Raw genomic sequence first — 17,536 nt, 5'->3', positions numbered from 1 at the left:
ATCCCAAACCACGAAGCCTTTAGGAATGTGAAACTGTCGGATTACTAGAGAGCTGACACATGCCAGCATTGTAAGAACGCACACCCTGCATGACATTCCTCAATCAAATACATGAATATTTCTTTTGTAAAACATGTAACACTTCACTCAGAGTAAATAGAAACAGCCCGGCATCGCCAGAGGCCTGCTATCAGCGGGGTCCTGACAGATGCAGGAAATCCAGAGAAAAAAGTGGTTTCTGAAGGAAATCTCAAAGATTTCAAAATTGCTGTCATGGAAGGACAATCCCTGGGTACTGCTTGGGACTCGCTACTTTAATCATCACAGCAATTCCATCATTTCAGAACCACTGTCTATGAGAGCTAAGCTCACCTGGAGATGCACACTTGGGAAAAAAAGGCCAAACAAGTGTCCTTGGATATGGCTACGGTAGTGACAGCAGAAAGCCACCCTCCCCACAACACAAACTCTCCCTTCCTCAGTCCCAGCCCTACCCTGGCTTGCACTGAGGGGACACTCCTGCCCCATCCCTCAACTCTCACTGATGGGTACCCCCACTGCTCAGTCCCCCCAGACTCTCACTGATGGGTACCCTCTGCTCAGTCTCCTGACTCTCACTGGTGGGCGCCCGCCTGCCCTGTTCTCTAAGTCTCACTGGTGGGCACACCCCTGTCTTGTCCCACATGACTCTCACTGGTGCTCCCCCCGAAGACCTCTCTTGCCTCAATGCTCAGGTTCCTGGCCCTCTTCGTGCCTATCCCCTCCCCCAGCTCTCGTTCACTGAAACTGATAAACCAGCAATAACCCTCTGAGGAAGACAGAGCTGAAACTGTTATCAGGAGAGGACCCTAGGAGCACCTCTGACCCCTACGGACACTGCTATGGCCTCCCCTAAGTGCAACATAGGGCATCTCTGTGGGGTGAACAGCACCTGTGCTGGGGCTCCACTCTCAGTCCTGACTATGCAGAGGGTGCTTTGTCCCACTTCCCGCACCAAGGCGTTCAGGCACCGCCCACGTGAGGAAGGATCCCAGAGCCTCCCATATCTGCCGATCTTTCGGAAGTTAACAAGGCTCACGGCTTAGGGTTTTCTGAAATGCGGGGCTAATCTGAGAACACTTTCCACTGTCTTTATGGAGACTGCCTAAGGTCACTCCGCAGAGGGCAAAACACACCGCCAGAAGGTCTGGGTGGGGCGTGGCCCTTACCTCTGTGCATCGTGAGTGCTTTCTGCAGCTTCAAGCTCTTGCCGAACCCTTCCCAGGTTGTTTTTCAACAAAGTGTTTTCTTCGGTAAGTCTATGAAACTCGAGTCTGCATAAAAATTTAGAAAAGACTGGTGTGCATTTGGGGAGCCACATGTGGTCACAGAGCCTGGCTCTGCAGCTGGGAGTCCTGAGAACTGTGCACCCCCATCTGCCCCTACCTGGAGGTGGCGCTGGAAGCCCCTTCTTTCCCTCCTCCTGCACCAGGTGTTAACATCTTGCATCTCCAAGAGCCAAGCCACAGAAAACGAAGCTATCTTAGCTTCTAAACTGCCACACCATCAAGTCACAAATGCACTCAGCACCTTGGGTTTTGCTTACACTGAGTTTACAGCTGATCTGCTCCTGCATCTGTGGCCTCTCGCCAAACACGTGTGTGTCCTGGGTGCCAGTGCTGAGCGTGAGTCCTCAGGTACTGCAGGGTACTCATCCCCCGGCAGTGTACTCAGCGTGGGCTAAGAAACACAGGAATCAGAAGGCCAAGATACATGGGACAGATTTCCCTCTTAGACAAGTGTCCCACCCATTATTCTCCACTCTGACACCAGCCCTAGGAGAAATTTAAGAAGATGCCCACATCAATGCATGGAGAGAAACCTTTGCTAGGTGAATCCCAAAGTGGGAAAAGGCAGGGATAAACAGCCACCATGTGAACCAAATCTGCCTGGGGCCATCTTTGTTCTCTTACAACTCAGAGAGTCTCTGCTTGGGTAATGCCACTGATTTGACAGATGAGCAATTTATCAATGAAGATCACTAATGGGAGCCAGGTGTGGCAGCATCCATCTGTAATCCCAGCTACTGGAGAGGCCGAGGCAGGAGGACTGCTTGCGCCTAGGAGTTTCAGACCCTCCTGAGCAACACAGTGAGACCCTGTCTTTATAAAAAAAAAAAAAAAAAGTCACTGGCCGGACGCAGTGGCGCACGCCTGTAATCCCAGCACTTTGTAAGGTTGAGGCGGTCAAATCACGAGCTCAGGAGATGGAGACCATTCTGGCTAACATGGTGAAACCCTGTCTCTACTAAAAATGCAATAGCTGGGTGTGGTGGCATGTGCCTGTAATTCCAGCTACTTGGGAAGCTGAGGCAGGAGAATCGGTTGAATCGGGAGGAGGATGTTGCAGTGAGCTGAGATTGCGCCACTGCACTCCAGCCTGGCGACACAGTGAGACTCTGTCTCAAAAAAAAAAAATCACTAGTGAGGCAGCTTAAAACCCACACTTGCTACCCAGAGGATGGATTCTTAATACTGACTGGTAAGACTAATGTGTATTTCCACAATATGCCTCTACATGGCACTAGCTTCAGTATTTTCTGAAAATACTGAAAGCCACATGATCTCACCATATTCACTTTACGTATTATTTTTTCTTTGAGATGGAGTCTCGTTCTATAACCCAGGCTGGAGTGCAGTGGCACAATCATGGCTCACTACAGCCCTGAACTCCTGGGCACAAAAGCTGGGACTACAATAGTTATGCGCCACCATGCCAGGCTAATTTTTGTTGTGGTTAAGATGGGGTGTGGACATGTTGCCCAGGCTGGTCTTGAACTCCTGGTGATCCTCTCACCAAGACCTCCCAAAGTGCTGGGATCACAGATATGAGCCACCGTGTCCAGTCTACTTTATGTATTACGCTTATAATAGTAAACATAAGCATCTTCTTCATATGCCTTCATTTTATCTCATGAAGAACTAAAGAGAAAAATAGAAGCCATCGGAATTAAGTGCAGCAAAGGGTTTCAAGCAGGAGAGTGAAACAGGAGAGTTCTGTGTTTTGAAACTATCGCTCTGACTCCAGAATGGGAACAAGTTGATGCAAGGCCGATAAGCTGAGGGTTGCTCCCGCGATCCGCCGCACAACTGCCCAACAACTAGATCCTGCACAAAGCTGATTTTAAGCTCCGTGACTGCCCTCACGGAAAGAAAAGGAAACCTCCAAGAGTCTCCAAACAAAACAAAATCCGGGAAGCTGAAACCAAAGTTGTGAGCATTATGCAATACAAAGCTGGGGGGGACCCTGCAACCAATGCCTATGTCAGCACTGCTATCAGCAGAATGGAGAAGCTGCACTGTGGACACCTGCACCAGCCAGGGCCCTTGAAGGAGGTTCAGATGGTCCCAGCTTAGTAGCCTCCCACTTCTCTGCAAAAGCAACAGCATCCTACATAAGGTTCCGTACGTTCTCAGAGGTTAACATCAAGCAAATATGAGCTCACAATCAAAGATCACCAGAACATACATGGAGCAAAGCCATGCATAAAGGACAGTGGAAGCCAGAAGCCAGAATTCAATCCCCTAGAAACTGCAGGTATTGAACCGTTAGATACAAACTAAGTGTTATGAAATGTTTGCATAAATACAAGACAGAAAGAAACAATGAACAAACAAGAAACTATTGACAATGATCAGACAGGACCAAACAGAATTTTTAGAAATGAACAAAAAGTCAATGTCAAAATAAAAACTCATAGAACGGGTTAAAAAGCAGATTACACAGAGCTGAATGAAAGAGATAGTGACCTGGAACACAGAAGTATGGAAAAAAATACCCCAAATGTGATACAGAGAGAAGATGGAAAATATAAAAGAGAGGTTGAGAAAGCAAAAAGATCTAATATCATGCATCTAATTGAAGAAAACAGTGGGAGGAGAGGCAATATTTTAATAGTAATGGCTGAGAGGTTTTCATAAGACACTAATGCAATCCATACATACAACAGGGAAAATCTTTCTTATTTTCTTTTTTTTTTGTTCTGCCACCCAGGCTGGAGCACAGTGGTATGATCTCAGCTCACTGCAGCCTCAACCTCCCAGGCTCAGGTGATCCTTCCATCTCAGCCTCCCAAATAGCTGGGACCACAGGTGCATGCACCATGACTAATTTTTCTTAAGTTTTGTAAAAACAGTCTCCTTATGTTGTCTAGACTAATCTTGAACTCCTGGGCTCCCAAAGTGCTGGGATTACAGGTGTGAGCCACCGTGCCTGGCTGGAACAATGTTTTCTAAGTAGGATAAACAAAAAGAAAACTACACCTATGCCCACAACACAACAATCCCATTTCTAGGTACAGTCCAACATAATGCTCCAAAAGACACAGGCAGCAATGTTCAGTGCAGCTCCTTTTGTTAAGAGCCAAACCTAGGAACTACCCAAATACCCATCAACAGGAGCAAGAATAAACTGTGATATGTTCACACAACAGAATATCACACAGCAATGCAAATGCATGAACCACAGCAACAACACGGGTGAACTGCACAAACAGGCTGAGCCAAGAAAGCCGGACAAGAAGAGCACACATTGCATGATTCCTTTCCCTAAAGCACAAGGAAAAGCAAAATGAATCTACGCTGTGAGAAGTGGTTACCCCTGGGGACTTCAGTCAATTCTATCTCTTGTTCTGGGTGGTGGTAACAAAGATGTGCTCAATTTGTTGACAATTCTCCTAATTGTACATATAAATGCATTTTCTTATGTATATCACACTTTAATAAAAAGTTAAAAAGAGGCCAGGCATGGTGACTCACACCTGTAATCTCAAAGAAGATCTGCTTTGGGAGGCTGAGGCAGGAGGATCACTTGAGGCCAGGAGTTTGAGACCAGCCTGGGCAAAATAGTGAGACTCCATCTCTACAAATAAATAAATAAATAAAATAAAATAAATAAAAAGTGGCTAGGCAAGGTGTCTCAGGCCTGTAATCCCAGCACTTTGGGAGGCTGAAACAGGTGGATCACTTAAGGCCGGGAGTTCAAGACCAGCCTGGCCAACGTGGGGAAATCCCATGTCTACTAAACACACACACACACACACACACACACACACACACACACACACACACACCCCAGCTGGGCATGGTGGCAGGCACGTGTAATCCCAGCTACTTGGGAGGCTGAGGGAGAAGAACTGCTTGAACTCAGGAGGCGGAGGTTGCAGTGAGCTGAGATCGAGCCACTGCACTCCAGCCTGGAAAACAGAGCAAGACTCTGTCTCAAAAATAAATAAATAAATAAATAAAAATAAAAAGTTAAAAAGAAAGAAATGCACACCAAAGAAAAACCACAAAAGACAGAGGTCTCAGAAGCAGCCAGAGCACAAAAGTCAGATACCTACTGTGGATGGCACAATACTGGCCCCTAACAGAGACTATGTGACATTACACAGCAGGGGGAATGAAGGCTGCTCATTCTCTGACCGCAGATTATTCTGGATTCTCCAGAGGAACCCAGCGTAATCACAAGTGTCCTTAGAAGTGGAAAGCAGAGGCAGAAGAGTCAGTGTTGCAGTGAGGTGATGTGAGGAGGACTCGGCCACCCAGGGCTGGCTTCCGGGATGGAAGGATGCCGCAAGTCAAGGCCGCTGGAGAAGGCAGGGCAGGGAGCTCCCCTCGGGGCCTCCGGATGGCCCCGCAGCCCTGACAGCACCTCACTCCTGGCCCAAGGAGACCCTTCACTCTTCCAACCTCCAAAACCATAAGAGTGCACATTTGTGCCGTCTTAAGCCACCGAGTCCATGGAAACACACATAAAGTATGGGCAGTCAGACTGAAGGCTGACCATGCAGCATCAGCAACCGAGTCCCAGACACAGAAACGAGACATTTCAAGGGCCGATGGGCAGCCCTCTAGATTTGTGTTCCCAGGAATACTGCCTTACAAAAATGAAGAAAGATTTAAGACATCTTTCAGATAAGCAAAAACAGGAAATTTACTCTAAATACAGTTCACTAATGGATTTTTTTTTTTTAGACTGGAGTGCAGTGGCACTATCTGGGCTCACTGCAACCTCCGCCTCCCGGGTTCAAGCGATTCTCCTGCCTCAGCCTCCCAAGTAACTGGTACTACAGGCACATGCCACCATGCCTGCCTAATTTTTGTATTTTTAAAAATAGAGATGGGATTTCACCATGTTGGCCAGGCTGGTCTCCAACTCTGGAACCCAAGTGATCCGCCTGCGTCAGCCTCCCGAAGTTCTGGGATTGCAGGTGTGAGCCACCATACCTGGCCATAAAGGAACTTCTAGAGGTCACTAAAGGTTAGAAGAAATCCCCTAGGGAAGGCAAGAGATCCAACAGGAAACACTGAGCCTCCAGAGGAAATGGGCTGAGAGGGAGGCAGCACCACGTGGCCCACCTGAGAAGCCTCACCTGGACCCCATCACGAGGAAAGGCAGGCACAGAGACTGCGGACAGTCTCCAAGATGGTCTTGATTCTTCAAAAATGTCAGTGTCCAAATACCTAAACACAATCTTCCAAAACTGACTCAGGAGAATCAGAAGATCTGAACAGACCTGACTCAGGAGATTGAATCAGGAATTTAAAAACCTCATTAACAGCCAAGCACGGTGGTTCACTCCTATAATCCCAGCACTTTGGGAGGCAGAGGCAGGCAAATCACCTGAGGTCAGGAGTTCGAGACCAGCCTGGCCAACATGGCAAAACCCCGTCTCTACAAAAAATACGAAAATTAGCCAGGTGTGGTAGTGCACGCCTGTAATCCAGCTACTTGGAAGGCTGAGACAGGAGAATCGCTTGAAACTTGGAGGCAGAGGTTGCAGTGAGCCGAGATAGTGCCACTGCGCTCCAGCCTGGGTCAAAGGCAAAAGAAAAAAAAGAAAAGAAAAAAAAACAAAAACCCAAAAACCTCATAGCAAAGCCCAGGAGCTGATGGCTTCACAGGTGAATTCTACCAAACACTTAAATAAAAACTTCCACCACCTCTTCTCTTCCCCAAGAACTGAAGAGGAGGGAACACTTCCAAACTCATTCTAGGAGGTCAGCATTACTTGATACCAAAGCCAAACAAGGACACTGCAGATCAACAAAGGAAACTGCAGACCAGTCCCTCATGATGCAAAAACTGATGCTGAAATCCTCAACAAAATACTAGCAAGTTACTGTTTAATGGGTATACAGCTTCTGCTGGGAACAACAATGAAAAAGTTTTGGAAGCAAGCGCTGGGCACAGTGGCTCACACCTGTAATCCGAGCACTTTGGGAGGTGAGGCAGGCGTATCATGAGGTCAGGAGATCAAGACCAGCCTGGCTAACATGGTGAACCCTCATCTCTACTAAAAGTACAAAAGTTAGCCAGCCGTGGTGACAGGCGCCTGTAATCCCAGCTACTTGAGAGGCTGAGGTGCAAGAATCTCTTGAACTGGGGAGGCAGAGGTTGCAGTGAGCTGAGATTGCACCACTGTACTCCAGCAGGGGCAACAGTGCAAGACTCTTTAAAAAAAGAAAAGAAAAAAAAGCAGCAAGAACTTTCTAAGACCAAAAGGCGGGGACACAGGGCCGGCTGGGCTGCCCTGAAAGGCCAAGGCCATCCTGCCTCCCTCTGCCCACTCACAGAGCACCTGGTGACCGTGGGATTCCGGGACAGGGCTGGGCTAACGACCCCTACCTAGGCTGGAGGGCTACACAGCCAACCCCATCAGGGGTGAGAGCTTGTTGGCAGGAAGGGCCAGGCAGACATTAACAACAGTGGTCAGTGGGTTAATTCTGTGTTTTAAGAATGAGTAGAAACCAAACCTGTCGTTCTCTCTCAAATCTACGTGTTTCTCCAGAGCCCGGACGACGTCCTCCAGGTGTAGAAGTTTGGTTTCCATGTCATCCTTCTCTCTCTCCAGCACTATTTCGGCTTCCTTCTCTCCCAGGACAGCAAGGTGCTCCTGTCCGGCGCCCCGTGGGTCTGAGAGCTGGAAGGGGGACGGCGAAGACCTTCTGGTGACCTCAACGCTGTGCTGGTGGCACCTAGGCTCCAGGGCGCCCTCAGCCCTGGCCTGCCCCTCCGAGGCCTGCCCCTGGCTCCCCACTGGGCGCACCCTGCTCCAGCTCTGCGCAGGCTCTTCCTGAACGGCCTGTGGGCTCTCAGCCTGTCCCCTGCGCAAGGTAGCCAAGTTCAGGGGTGGCTCCCACATCCCTGGCTGGGCAGGCAAGGCATTTCCCTCCGTTCCCAGCAGAGGCAGCTCCTGGGCTCCAGGCTGCTCCAGGCCCGCTGTGCCGGTGCAGAAAGTCTCGGGCTCCTCTGAGTCAGTCCCCCCATCCACTTCAAGGGGCTGCACGCGAGACTTCTCTGAGGGCCTGTGGGATGCCGGAGCGGGGGCGGGGGCCGGACTCTGCACAGCGTCTTTGTCCTGGACTTGCCTGCGGCCAGGCCCAGGTCCTGCCGCCTCGCCGGACTCTCCGCCATTGCCTGCGGCCGGCCAGGCCAGTAGCCGCTCCCCGCAGCCTGGACACAATGGCAGAGGTCCATGTGTGCCCTCCCGGCCACTTTCTGCCACCAGCCCATCTTTCGGCAGGGCCCGCAGCATCTCTGCTTCTCGGGGGAGCCTGTCCACTCGCTTCACGCGGGCGAGCTCCCACCCGTCCTCCTCGAGGGCCAACGATGCACACATCTGGGCGTGCTCTCTGCTTACACGGGACTGCGGCTTTGGTGGTCCCCACTCCGCCCACTGGGGCCTCTTCAGCTCCAGCTGCTCCGGCCTCCGGCTCCCGCGTGACAGGAATCCCTGCGGTGGTTCCTCCAGCCCCAGGGTCAGGTCCTCGCAGGCAGGCAGGGCTCCCAGCCCCGATGGCTCTCCACTCATCTCTGCCTCGGCCTCTCTCCTGCAGAAAATAGAACTGTCACACTCCATAGCCCTGCCAACCCCAGCCCCTCTCGGGTTAGAAAAGTCTGCCTGGCTGCTGCAATGGCCGTGACCTCCTTTCTTGGCTGGCTTTCTTTATCCCTCCTCGCCTCCCTCAGCCCCAGCTTCATTCCATACCCGGGGCCCTCCTTGGAGTCCAGAGAGGATCCGCACCACAGGGCGAGGTTCTGCACATGGAAGCCCAAGTGCAAGCCCATTCCCTGTGGACTGCTCATATGGAAGATGTCTGCCACCGAGCAGGACCTAGGAGCAGCCCCTTGGCAGTGCAGGCTATGTTCTAAGTCCTTAGCAGGCACCCAACTGCACAGGGCAGACACAGGACGTGGCCCACACTGCAGTGGGTGCTGCTGGATCACGCTGGACACCCAGAGCCAAAACTGCCCCCTAAATCCCTAAAGCTGTGGGCCTTGGGACCTCTGGTGGTTCACGGGAGAGTCCAGCGGAAGTGAGGTGAGGGCGGGCAACAGCACAACCCCCGAAGGGAGGAATATGGTCCATGCCTGGCCAGGGCAGGGGGAGCAAGGAAGTGGTCAGAGGGGGCTCCACCTCCACGAGTTGGCAGATCGGGAGCCGGGCAGAGCAGGGACAGCAGCTCCCCAGAAGCAAGCTGCCAGAGACCTCCCAGCCGACAGCTCCGGGTGGGGATCAGGTGCACAATGGCCTGGATGCTGAGAGAAGGGGCGCTGCCTGTGCCTGCCCCTCTGTCCCCAGTGGGGTCTGCAGGGACTCTGATCCAGTACCTTACCATGCATGCTCTTGGTTTAAAGGGGAAACAGCTGAAAGCCCGGGGAGGCACAGGATGGAAAGATGACGTGTTTTATTTATTTACTTTTTTTGAGACAGAGTCTCACTCCGTCACCAGGCGCCACGCTGGAGTGCAGTGGCATGACCTTGGCTCACTGCAGCCTCCGCCTCCTGGGTTCAAGTAATTCTCCTGTCTCGGCCTCCCGAGTAGCTGGTATTACAGGCGCGTGCCACCACACCCAGCTATTTTTTTTTGTATTTTTAGTAGAGACGGGGTTTCACCACGTTGGCCAGGATGGTCTCAATCTTTTGACCTCATGATCCGCCCGCCTCGGCCTCCCAAAGTGCTGGGATTATAGGCGTGAGCCACCGCACTTGGCCAGATGACTTTTTTTTGAGACAGAGTCTCACTCTGTGACCCAGGCTGGAGTGCAATGGCATAATCTTGGCTCACTGCAACCTCCACCTCTAGGATTCAAGCAATTCTCCTGCCTCAGCCTCCCGAGTAGCTGGGATTACAGGCGCCTGCTACCACGCCCAGCTAATTTTTTGTATTTTTAGTAGAGACAGGGTTTTGCCATGTTGGCCAGGCTGGTCTTGAACTTCTGAACTCAAGCAGTCCACCCACCTCGGCCTCCCAAAGTGCTAGGATTACACACATGAGCCACTGCACCTGGCCAGAAAGGCAGGAGAGCCCATCCTCTTCTAAGCTGGGGCCAATGCTCTCCATAGGACAGGGGGTGCCGGCTGAGGAGCAGCCTGTCTGCAATGACCAGGCACTTCCTCTCCCACCTCAGATGCCCCCAACAAGAACATACATGGTCACTTCGCATGTAGCTCACACCAGAACACACGAAACACCAGCATGGGCTTTCTGTAAGCCTTATCTCTTGCTTGCACTAGAGCCTTTTTGGGAATCTCCCCAACGCCCCTGGCAATCTTTCCCATTGTTCAGGGTTTCTGGCCTTTCCCTGTCTCCGCGCATGATACCCTGGCTGGCCCTGGAGAAGTGGGCAGTTCTGAGCGAGGGAGGCGATGCTGTTGCCAGGCACGGCAGAGGCAGAGGGTACAGAGCACTAGGCTGTTTCTACACAGCCAACAGCTTCACGGACCATGCTCCAATGCGTACTTTAAATTTAGAGGTGGAATCCTCATGCTAGGACCTATTCTTTTGGGACTCGCCCATCTGCCCAGAGGATAATCACCCAGTCAGGAGGCATGGCAATTCTGAGTTGTTTCCTAAGTCTAATTTCAAATTTTGGTTCTTGGCAAGAAACCCCAGACTTGAAATCCAGAAAGAAGCCGGCCACACCTGATCTGCCGCAGGTGGCTCTGATGCCGCAGGGCCAGGTCACACAGTGCCTGTGTGCAGCAGGGTGCCAGCCCCATCCACTCAAGCTTGGGGCTACGGGCTGCGTCCTGCAGCTGCTCCTGCAGGCCCTGGATGACCTCCTGAGACTTCTCGTTGAGCTCCTCCAGGTCGGCCTTCTGACCCTCCAGCACGCTGACCTCGTGCCTGCAAGCCTGCTCCATGTCCTTCCTCTCCTTCTCAAAGTTCCTTTTCAGTGCCGCAATTTCCCTTTCATAGTAATTTACCTAAAATGAGAAACATAAGCAGCATGGACCAGGAGGCTGTGAAAAATGACCTAGCTGCTGACACAACACAGAAACACAAAGCTTTGTACAATGTGCAAAAACCGGAGTCCTGGCCCGCCAAGGTGTCAGGGCGTGTGGAATGGGACAGTGATATGAACGCCACTGGTGCTCCCCAGGGCCCAGTGTGGCGTGAGTCACCTATTCCCCCTGAGGCAGGGTAGCAGGCGGGGACAGGAAGCTCGGGGCTCACTGGGGCATCTGGCCAAGCACTGAAGGGATGCAGAGGATAGAACCTTTACAGGACTTTGGGGTGGCTCTGAATGGCCTGGGGTCCCTCGGTGGAAGGAATACCATCCAACCATGGGTGGGCAGGGCTTAATAGAGCTTCTGGTTAATTCTTTGGGGACCTTCAGGGCATGGCCACAGGACAGAGGCAGCTCCATCTAGCCGCTACTCAGATGGAGGAGTAGTGTGGACGCTGTTCCTCAAAAACCACCACAGTCTAAGAACAGAACAGGGCTAAGTTCATCCTGACAGCTTTATCCAGAGTGATCCTGGCCACAAAGCCACTGAGCTAACCAGAGGGCAAATGCCAGGTCGCTCAGGCTTGGAGCACAGCCAGTAACTGATTCCCACCTGCAGACTGGCAAGGAAAGCTGGCCACGGCACTGCCTCAGGTGTTCCCTTGTGACACCCCAGATCATCACACCATTCTCTCCCCATCAGTCAGCCTATGTCCTACGTCCTTCCAAAGAGGGTTTGGGCAGCATGTCAGTTTTATTTGCATTTCCCTACAAACTTTCCTCACCAAAAGGGCTCACAATGAGACAGAGGATTCCAGGGCAGACACCCGTGGAAATGTCAGTGTGGTCGAGTAAAGCTGCCTGACATACGGCAGCTGCTCCCCCGGGGCCCCACAGCCCCATGCTCTCCTCACCTTGGTCTCCAGCTGGGTCCTGAGGTCTTGGTAATGCTCTTTCACTTGCTCCACCATCAGCTCTGTTTCTATACTCACTGGAGCAGAATTACCCAGGAACGAAACGCATGCAAACAAGAGGATACTTCCGTTTGTCGCACTGAGGGTGCCACGGGGGCCCCTTCCAAACCCCCCAATCTGATATCTGGGTGGCATCTGTGAGGGGCAGGCAGAGCTGGCTGTGAGGATGCTGCTGCATTCTGAAAGTCAGCACTCCATTATTTACCAGAACACTCAGAGATGAGATGAGGTGGCTCCCCACAAGCTTCTCAGGGGCCCCTTTATTCCCTAAAAGTTTTGTGCCATAGTACATTTACCGCACCCTAAATCCTGTTCCCTGAAGATGCCAGGGACACAGAGGAAACGGGAGGACAGGGTGGCCTGCGGCACAGCAGATCCCCAGCAGTGCAGAGCTTTAGATGATGTGCAGATGACCACAGCTATGTGCACGAAGGTGATCTATCCATTCTATGCATTGCAGCTTCCGCCTTTTCTTGGTGGTCCTACGTTATTCATCATCGCATTACACAAACGATGCTGGATTCCGAGGCAAGTCTGACCCACTAACCCTTGCTGGAATTAGGGCTCTGAGGCTGACAGGCAGGGAAGTGTGATGGCCAGCGATGTCCAGGTGGGACTTCAATGGGGCTACAGACCCACAGGCACCACCCTGGGTGCAGGGACATGTGTGTTTCCCAGATGTGTGGCCGACAGGGTCTTGTTCCTTCCTGCAGCTTCCCGAGAGCCTGTGAGCCGTCGGGGCTGTGGCTTGGGAGCCTGACTCCAATCCAGGAACCAGCAGGGGAGGGGCTGCCTTTGGGGTCCCAGGAGGTTGGCCCCACATGCACCAAAGCCCCACTAGGCTCCCCTAGGAGGTTCTCATATTGGCTCTTTTGGGTACACATTTTTTTTCTGTTCTATTGAGTAAACAGTTTCAGGGCAACAGGAGAACTCTGAGGTTCTCCCAGGGTTACAGATGGCAGCAAAATCTCTGAGAGGCTGAGGTTGGCATGACGGGGGAGTGAGGGGCGACAGTGGGGCTGCTGGGTTCCCATGGGCCTGTCACAGCAATGGACACAGAGCCATGTGCATCGTATGCTGCTGTTGGGCGTGGAGACCACCCCATCCTCCAAAAGGAGCACTGCAGACCTCAAGGGTGGCTGCAGCACCTGGATCCCCATTCTCTCTCCAGAGGAGCCAGAGACACTTCAATATGGGTTCTGGGGCCTCTGGGTGCTCGGAGCTTGTCCCAACCCCATCAGCTGGGAGCGCAGGGGCACTTGGCCAGGCAGGACCACTCCCTGGGTGCCTGGTGCCTCCCTGCCTCTTTCAGACTTGCAGGGTGCCAGCTACCACATCACCCTGATGCAGCAAGGGCAAATTCACCGGCTTCTGTCCGAACAGGCCTGAGTACTGGGAGGCCCCAGCGCATTCGCCAGGACTTGGTTCTTCTGAGTCTCAGCAAGTACTGTGCCACTGAGACCAGCTCTCAGATGTGGGAACAGCCTGGGCCAGACCTGGGGCTGCCCACCCTCAGCCTCCCTTCCTCCTCCCTCTTCAGGTGACCTTCCGTATTACAGGGTTGCCCTATGGCATCACTGTATCCTCCTTTCAAAGTCCCTGCAGAGCAGACCACCTCTCTTCAGGTCACAGCACCATCATCAACTTCACCATCTCCACCCTCCTCTCCTGGCTCTGGGCCTTGGTGTCAATAGCAGGCCTTGGGTCAGCTCCCTCCCAGGGACAGGCTCCTACCTGCTGGGCTGAGTCCAGAGAGCTGCCGTCCACGCCCACCTGGGCCCCATGAGGGGCTGTGCCGGCTCTCAGGCAGCCGCGTCCGCAGGCCTTCCAGCTCAGCTTGCAGTTCATCATTGCGGTCCTGCAGGTCCTGTGGGGAAAGAGCCAGACACCTCCTCTAGCAGCTGCAGCCATTCAGCCAAGTGAGACAGTTGAGCTGGCCTCCAGGAGGGTCCCCTACAGGTGAGGTGCACTGTGAGGTGGGAGCCTGCTGCTTCCCAGCTCCCAGGAGGAAACCATCTGGATTTAAAGTCCCTAACTACATTGTGAGCTAAGCAAACAACAAGGGTCCTTTCTTGACTTTCTCATGCCCTACATCACTTTAAAATTTTTTTATTTTTACTGTGTTTATTTATTTAGAGACAGTCTTGCTCTGTTGCCCAGGGTGGAGTGCAGTGGTGCAATCTCAGCTCACTGCAGCCTCCTCCTCCCAGGTTCAAGTGATTCTCTTGCCTCAGCCTCCCAAGTAGCTGGGGTTACAGGTGTGCATCACTACACCTGGCTAACTTATTTATTTATTTTTGTATTTTTCATAGAGATGAGGTTTTACCATGTTGGCCAGGCTGGTCTCAAACTCCTGGCCTCAAGTGATCTGCCCGCCTCAGTCTCCCAAAGTGCTGGAATTACAGGCGTGAGCCACCATGCCTAGCCCCTACATCACTTTCTATCACTGGAGATATGGGAGGTGCTCAAAGAAAAAAGTGGGGCGGCTACTAAGGAGAAATGTAGAAAATGCAGAGTACGGCTGGGCACGGTGGTTCATGCCTGTAATCCCATAATCCCAGCATTCTGAGAGGCTGAGATGGGCTGATCACCTGAGGTCAGGAGTTTGAGGCCAGCCTAGCCAACATGGTGAAACCCTGTCTCTACTAAAAATACAAGAATCAGCTGGGTGTGGTGGCACACACCTGTAATCTCAGCTACTTGGGAGGCTGAGGCAGGAGAATCACTTGGACCCAGGAGGCAGAGATTGTAGTGAGCCAAGATCACGCCATTGCACTCCAGCATGGGCAACAAGAGTGAAACTCCCATCTCAAGAAAAAAAAAAAAGAATGCAGAGTACTGTCACCATCAGAAGCTACAGGTCTTTGTTGGAACCTAAGTGGTGTTGCAGTGTGCGTGTCAGGCCTGGGTAAGGATTCCTTCCTCAGCTGCTGCTGAATTTGCAAAGGGTTCTGCAGCTTTAACTACCAAAGAAGAAACCATGTGCTTCAGATCATATGCCGCAAAGCAGAGAACATGTCAGAAAGAAAGGATGATGATGGTAAGCAGATACTGGAGCAGGTAGAGGCCGCGTGGCTGACAGGAAGGCCAGGACACCTGTAGTAGGGTGGGGGTGGAAGCTTCAGAGGAGGCATCCGCATTTGTGGCCAGCTGAATTCTGCTCCCACTTTAATGAACTACGTCCTAACCGTATGCTCAATCACTTGCTCTTTAAAGGGATAGGAAAGGCAGAGTTTCTAGCCCACTTTCTTAGACACTTCCCAGGGTCCTGTGGACCTTCAGGAAGTAGACACAAACCGGGCTGTGCATGCTGCCCCATTCACACGTGGCTGGTGCCTGGGCGACCAGCCCTGCAACTTGAGTGGCACTTGTGACTGCTCTGACCTAGGGGGCAGCAGAAGTGATGCCATGGGACCTTCAGGAACATGACATCCACCCTCTTCTGCTGGAACATTTGCTCTGGAGCAGCTGCCAGCAGCACGCTGTGAGGAATCCCAAAGTAGCCCTGCAGAGGCCACCCGGAGAGGCCCAGATGGAGAAGGGAGGCCCCAGCCCACACGGCACATCATGCAACATACCCAGGTAACAGACGTGCACATGTACCCCCAAATCTAAAATAACAGTTGAAAGAAAAAAATGTTTTAAAAGACACCAATATCCTTGTTACAAAATACAAAGAAACCCCAGTAGTGAGCTTGCAGAGATGAGGTGACACACAGTGGGCAGGGCTCAGGGTGATCCTTCTGGAATTCAGACTGGCCAGAATGATGTCCTCAGCCAAGACGCAGGAGCAAGGACCATGCCAGGCACCTAGATCCTGTCTCTAAAACCATTCCCTCAGGAAAGGAACCAGGACTCCTTGAACAAATGGCAGATTCCAGGGCAGGTGCAGGCAAAGTGCGAGATGAGCCTGGGGCATCTCATTATGCCAGCAAGTGTGGAAACATTCAACAAAGCAAGGCAGAGCCACAGCACAGCAGGCAGCCGAGGACTCTCCCTTGCTAAATCTTGCACAGTTTGGGCACCAAAATAATTAAAAACCATTGGGGGGAAATGGGAATTCATGAGTCCATACCAGTGATAGGTACATGTATGACTAGATCTGAACAAACAGGACCTCTCCAGCCTGAATAGAATGCCAACAGCATGGACAGGTGTGGAGGGGCTGCTAAGCAGGAAAATCATTTTCCAACCGTCATAATAAAGACGGAATTGGGCAAGATGCTAAATCCAGTGATGCCAAATCCAGGGAAAATTCTGATGAAGGCAGGATATTTGCATGGTCTCAAAGTGTTTCTCCACTGACTGTGTATTATTAATAGTTGCAAGGGAGAAAAAATGGTGATTACAGAGCAGTGAAACCAGTGACACCTTGGCCGGGAGATCAGAAGCAACATCAATGAGCCGGATACATCGCCCACATGCTGTACCAGCTGAGGACACGCAGCCTCAGTGCTGTGAACAGAAAACATCAGAAACACACAAAACAAGACTGTTGCTATGAAAAAGCGAGGAGGACAGCATTCCTCAAAAACACCAATGTCATAAAGACAAAGAAAGGAAATGAGTCAGAGTAAAGGACATTAAAGAAACAACCAGGCCCTGGGTGGATGCCAGGTTGCGGAAAGCAACTCAGCCAGCAGGTAACATGTTGCTTCGATGGCAGTTCGTGAAGCTAACAAGCGTGCCTCAGCCATGGAGAAAATCTTCTTCTTCAGTTGGGTGTTGGGGAACTTACTCTCCAGGAAATAAAAGCTCTTGTTTGTGGCTTCTGCAGATTTCTGTGGTTTAAAGTCTGTGTCAATCTGAAGCCCACCAAAGGCTTAATAAGCAACCTACAAAATCCTTGAACACTGCATGATCACCTGAGGGAGCAGGAAGCTGCACAGCACTGCCAGCGGAACCGGAGGAAGCGTTTCTTAGGACATGCACACAAGCGCTGGGCCGTGAAGGGTCAGGATGTGCTTATCTAACCCACATCTCTCTAGACAGATGTGCTATCTAAAAATCATGATGTCTAGCAACTTTATGGGTACTTACCCATCTTTTTCTTATTAGGTTATGTAATTTCATATTTGGAGAGTTTTTATATATTCTGGATCCAAGTCTTTTATCAGAGAAACACATAATTCACAAACATTTACTCCCATTTGTGTCTTTTGATCAGTGGGTCTTAATTTTTATTAAATCAAATGTTATTTTTGGAAAAATCTATTATGAACCAGGCTTTAGAAGGTATAGTAAATAAAACCTGGACTTCATGAAGATCACAGTGTTCTCTCCTT

General features: G+C 51.5%; 1 protein-coding gene across 5 annotated transcripts in view; it reads right to left on the bottom strand.

Annotated features, from left to right (window-relative positions):
- NINL (ninein like) overlaps positions 1-17,536 on the bottom strand; it is a 179,211-nt gene that overhangs the window by 16,327 nt on the left and 145,348 nt on the right. For all 5 annotated transcript variants that reach the window (XM_064373519.1, XM_064373551.1, XM_064373615.1 and 2 more), the window contains 5 exons: positions 13,986-14,118; positions 12,192-12,268; positions 10,971-11,254; positions 7,797-8,873; positions 1,209-1,313 (listed from right to left, as the gene is read on the bottom strand). In XM_064373519.1, coding sequence (XP_064229589.1) covers positions 1,209-1,313; positions 7,797-8,873; positions 10,971-11,254; positions 12,192-12,268; positions 13,986-14,118 — 1,676 coding nt within the window. The remainder of the gene's footprint in view (positions 1-1,208; positions 1,314-7,796; positions 8,874-10,970; positions 11,255-12,191; positions 12,269-13,985; positions 14,119-17,536) is intronic.

Source organism: Aotus nancymaae, unplaced genomic scaffold (genome assembly GCF_030222135.1).
Source record: "Aotus nancymaae isolate 86718 unplaced genomic scaffold, 86718_ANA_hifiasm-v0.15.2.pri h1tg000001l, whole genome shotgun sequence".
Classification (NCBI taxonomy): Eukaryota; Metazoa; Chordata; class Mammalia; order Primates; family Aotidae; genus Aotus; species Aotus nancymaae.
The sequence above is the reverse complement of the archived record's forward strand: the minus strand, read 5'-3'. Positions and strand labels throughout refer to the sequence as shown.